At 46.7% G+C, this 4809-nt stretch overlaps 1 protein-coding gene across 1 annotated transcript in view; it reads left to right on the top strand.

Moving 5' to 3' along the window:
- Nucleotides 1-3518: 3518 nt before the first annotated feature.
- The window catches only part of PPP2R2C (protein phosphatase 2 regulatory subunit Bgamma), a 190115-nt gene continuing 188824 nt past the window's right edge, over nucleotides 3519-4809 (top strand). The window contains exons 1-2 of the mRNA XM_018924773.3: nucleotides 3519-3642; nucleotides 3838-3918. Of these exons, the coding sequence (XP_018780318.1) occupies nucleotides 3627-3642; nucleotides 3838-3918 (97 nt within the window). The 5' untranslated portion in view covers nucleotides 3519-3626. The remainder of the gene's footprint in view (nucleotides 3643-3837; nucleotides 3919-4809) is intronic.

Here is a 4809-nt window from a genome sequence, read left to right as displayed (position 1 = left end):
CGGCACCGCCCCCCCGAGCAGATCGAAATAAATAAATAAATAAAACCAGGGGCAGGAGTCTCCTTTCGAGCGGGAGAGCTCCGAGGCCCGAGGGGTGACTCCGCCTCAGTCCCGAGCGGCGCTGCGGGGGCAGGAGATCGCCGTAGCCAGAGGTGGGGGGTGGAAAGCGCAGCCCCTGAGCGGCTCTCGCCGGGAATTCCGGAGCTGGATTTTGGGAAACACTGGGCTGCTCAGGAAGAAGCTGAGTTCTGCACCTTGGACACCTATAAATCTTCGGTTTTAGGAAATTCCTTTGAATTAAGCACGAGTATTTATTTGATGGTAGACTAGTTCATTATGGATTATTGTCTGCATCTCTGAAGTTTTGAATTTGAAGAAGGATTAAATTTTATGTGTTTGACCTTCTGATCCCATTGAAATTGGTTTTGTCACTTGTTTTATCGCTGCTAGGAACAGGTGGACTCTGTGCTGGAAAGATAAACACTTCTGTTTAAACTGCATAAAGTCCTAGTGAAAAAGGAAAAAAATCCAACCCCAATCTAAAAAATATTGTCATATAATATAGTCCAGTCTTCTCAGAAGTTTTTTGTAACCAGTTGCACCACTTTCTGCCCATTTCTATCACTGTGATATAGACAGCCAAAACAGATAAAACTTTCATTTACAACTTTGATTCTTTAAAAAACATACACTGTAGCATAGCTCAGCAACTTTCCTTAAGTTTCAGTTTGACTAAATCATAAGCTTTTAACAACAATAAAATTCTGAAATGACCCAAAATATCATATCAAAGTCCTCGCTCATTTCCAACAGTGCAAAAGTAAAGAACATCACATGAAGGAGGGTAGCTGCTCCCGCCTTCAAGTTTGGTGTGGGTCTAGCATTACTAGATCCCAAACCCAGTGAAGCCAGTCATCCCTCTGTGATTGAAGGAAACAATCACAAGTAGCCTCGTACTGTCCATCTGCAGATTGTCATAAAGTAAAAGATTAATTCATTCTGGACTAGCTGGCTCCTGGGTGTAAATTAAACCATCACAATATTCAAGACACCGGTAAAAAAGGATCACACAATTTGTATTGATCTCCTCATTTAGAAAGAAAGAAACATGTACTGCTTTACATACCAAACTCAGTGATTTTTTAAACATAAAAGTTTGTAAATTACTGAAGTCCAGAATGATAAAATAAATCAGTAAATAAATGTAAATTAATTAAAATAAATGTAAATCAGTAGTAATGAGTTGAACACAATAAAATAGCCACATTTTATGAAACTTAAATCTAATATGAATAGATTCTCCCAGAACAGGGCCTTTGTTTGCTAATTCATATGGTTTAGAGTTTTATGCAAAAAGAAGGGGCTAACACTGGAATGCTAAGATTAGTTTAATTTTTGATAATACATTGTCATGAAGAGCAATCAAGGTCTATAGGTAATTTTTAGGAAAAGTTAGTGCACTACAAGCAGCTGGATGAAGCTTTACTTTAATACAGCTATAATACACTTTTCCCCCCTCAAATCATCAGCATAAACCTCTTCAGTTTCAAGAATGCTAGTGCACATCCAGCAAGTATATGGCTTGGGGATATATATACACACGCTGTCTAAACAAACTGGTGCTTTTACCTCAGAAGGCATTATTATCTTTGTAATTTAGGTGAAGTTCCCAGGAAAGCTTAAGTGTTTTGCTTTGTTTCTAAAAGTAACTGGGAATATTTGCTGAATGTTACTCCCATTTTAAACCTATTTCCTTCAGAAAATTGCTCTCCTTATTCTTTCACAAGGCCACAGTGTGCCACTGTCTTGGATGCAGTGGAGAAGAATGTAAATATTTAAACAGAATACTTTTATTAGGAAAAAGTGAATCAAACTGCCCACAGTTTACACACCTGAAGGTATCAGGAGGGTCTCTGCTTGCTGCAAGAAAGGGTATAGAATTTGCAGGGAGCCCCTGACGAGGGGGAGAGAAATTGATGAGGAGGACTCAGTCTTATCAGATGGCTAATTAATTACTTTATCATACTATATTATTCTATACTATATTACATTACATCTAAACTGAATCTGTTAGGCATTCAACTCTGCACACAACACTCTGAATCTCGTGATTGTCACCCAACAGTCCCGACATACAGACACACATGGCCCTGACAGGCCAAGAAAACAAAACACCATCACTTTGGGTAAACAATCTCCATATTGCATTCTACCTTTGCACAAACACAGGCACAGCAGATGATAAGAATATGCTTGGGAAGAATTGTGCCTTGCTTTTCTCTGTGAAGAGAAATGTGGGGCTACAGAGGGGTGAATGTAGGTATATCAGATGGAATTTATGCCAAAAACATTTCTTCCCTGCCACTTACACACCGTTTCACAAACAGCAAAAAGGTAGATGGAGGAGCCAGTGTAATCGTGCCATGACAGCTGCCTACATTGATACTTTATCCTCTTGTTGGCTCCTAATCTTATAGTATGGCTTGATTATAGTCTTCCTCTCTTCTTTCTTAAGCTTTTCTCATTTGCCTGTACAAAGTATGGCTGATCTTTTTGACACTAACTGTGCCATACGTGGGCCTCTGACACTGTTACCTTGATAAGACAAAAGCCGTAGGCAGGATGCTGCCAACTACAAGATAAGCAGTCACAATTGTCTTAAATTAGATATCAAGAAAGTCACCTGGTGAACAGAACAATTAATGTACCTTTACATTTCCCTCCTGACATGTTTTTGGGGTGGAAGTCTCTAAGAATAAAGGCATTTATTAACATATATTTGCTCTAGCTAACTGTTTCATTGTTTTATAAATTGCCATTTCCCACTGAAGGCAAAGGTCACTGCACAGAGCACTTTAGACTTACTTGGTAACAGGTTTGCTTTCTTACTAACCTCTCAGGGATGCTGTAAAGACAGTCTGTGTATCCACAGGGGCTCGTGGACCAGAGGAAACCACTCTCCGGCTCTCCAGTGCATACAGAACCTGACAGTTTGTGTAGCATTTGTAGCCTTTATCAGTAAGATGGCCCACGTGGCTGCGAGAACTGAGGTGAATGTTATGGGATGAACGCAGCCGTGGTGGCACAAGGGCCACTGGCAGTGGGTGCCTGCTGTGCGGTGTCACCCCCCAGGGATGCGCGTCCAGGCTTCGGGGGCAGCCGGGATGCGCACCCACGCTTGCCGGGCTGCCCGCACCGCAGACACGGGCGGCACCTGACGGGGAGCGCACACGGGAACGGGACGGGCGGCAGGGAGAGCTCTCCTGGCCGGGGCAAGGCCAGGCTGGGGCACCGCATAGCGCCAAAGCTGCCGTGGCCGGGCTCGCCTGGGACCGCGCCGCCGCCCGGCGCTGCCGGGGCTCCCCCGCACCTGCCGGGCCGCGGCGGGGCTGGCGCTGCCGGGCGCGGCGGGTCCTGGCGAGGCGGTGCCGCCTCCGCCGGGAGCTCCGGGCGGAGCCTTCCCTCCTTCCCGTCCTCCCTCCCCCGGCTCCCCGAGCACCCCGAGGCAGCGGCGGCTGCCTGCGCCCTCTCCGCTGGGAGAAGGAGGAGGCGCCCCGAGCCACGGGCGCTGGGAGCAAAGCAAAGAACAGATCAGAGCAGTGGGCGCATTCCGGAGGGCAACACCCATGTCCCACAAACAGGGTATCTGGAACCGCGCTCCTTCCCTCGGCACTCGTTGTCCCCTCTCATCCCTCCGTTCCCTTTTCAGCCCCTCCATCTCTCCTCCCCGCTCTCTGCTTCTCCCGCTCGCCGCCACTTTCCCTTGTCCCTTCCTCAGCGCCGTGCCCCCGCTGGCCCCGTGCCCGACTGACTGTGCCTTCCTTTCCTCCTGCCCAGCCGGCGGCCCCCCGGGCGAGAGCGCGGCTGACTGGTGCCTCTACCAGCTCAATGGAGCGGCCGAGTTCGAGGTCTCTGAAGGTGAGTAAGGGATGCTGAGGGGAAGCGTCCCCTCGCCCGCTGTCCCGGCAGGCAGCGTGTGGAGAAACGGGGCTCGCTGGAGGGAGAGAGACCGTGGCAGCCGCCCCAGCGTGTGCCCAAGGGCAGGTGTGGGGGTGGGCTGGCAAAGGGATATCTGCCTCTGCATGTTCCAGGCCTTGTGAGAGTGTCTTGGCTGGTTTTGTTTTGGCTTTTTGGAGTGGGAAAAGTTTGTTTTGCGTGTAGCAGTTTAGGTGGCATGAGTCCTTTTGACCTTGGTGTCAGTGGGTGTTGGTGCAAGGTGGGCTGGAAAGTTTTCTGGCCTTTTTTCACTTCTTAACATTGAAGAAAGAAGTCACCTGGAAAGTTTTATTTATTAATGTTCTGTGATCAGAAGAACAGTGTTTGGGTGTCAGGGGAGGAAAGTCTCTCATACCAACCATACCAAATAGTGTATGGTTTTGAACATGCAGAGGATCTAAACTTAGGAGTGAACCTGTGTTCTCCAGGATGCCAGATGTGTAGTGTGCTGTGCCCACGAGCATCTTCCAGGATCTGTTGTCTATGAGTTAAGTGGAACTAAGACCTCATCTTGATATTTTTGGTCTGCTGGGGTTATGGATTTCTAAGAAGAGTGTATTTACTCTTTGTAAATGTTTAAAATGCATCAGAAGTTGAGCTAGACTGAAAATCTTTGCAGTACTGGGGAAGGTGGCACACTGTAGTAGATTGGCTTCATATTGAACATTAAGGAAAACTTGACAACAGGGAAGCACTGAAATATAGGAATTAGGTAGATAATGAAATCCCACTCATTTGAGATATTTAATGTTTGTTTCACAAACATTAATTGAAGAGATAAAGCTACAGATCTTACCTTGGGGCAGGGAGAAG

The sequence above is a fragment of the Serinus canaria genome, chromosome 4 (genome assembly GCF_022539315.1).
Source record: "Serinus canaria isolate serCan28SL12 chromosome 4, serCan2020, whole genome shotgun sequence".
NCBI classification, from domain to species: domain Eukaryota; kingdom Metazoa; phylum Chordata; class Aves; order Passeriformes; family Fringillidae; genus Serinus; species Serinus canaria.
This window is presented reverse-complemented; position numbering and strand designations above follow the sequence as displayed.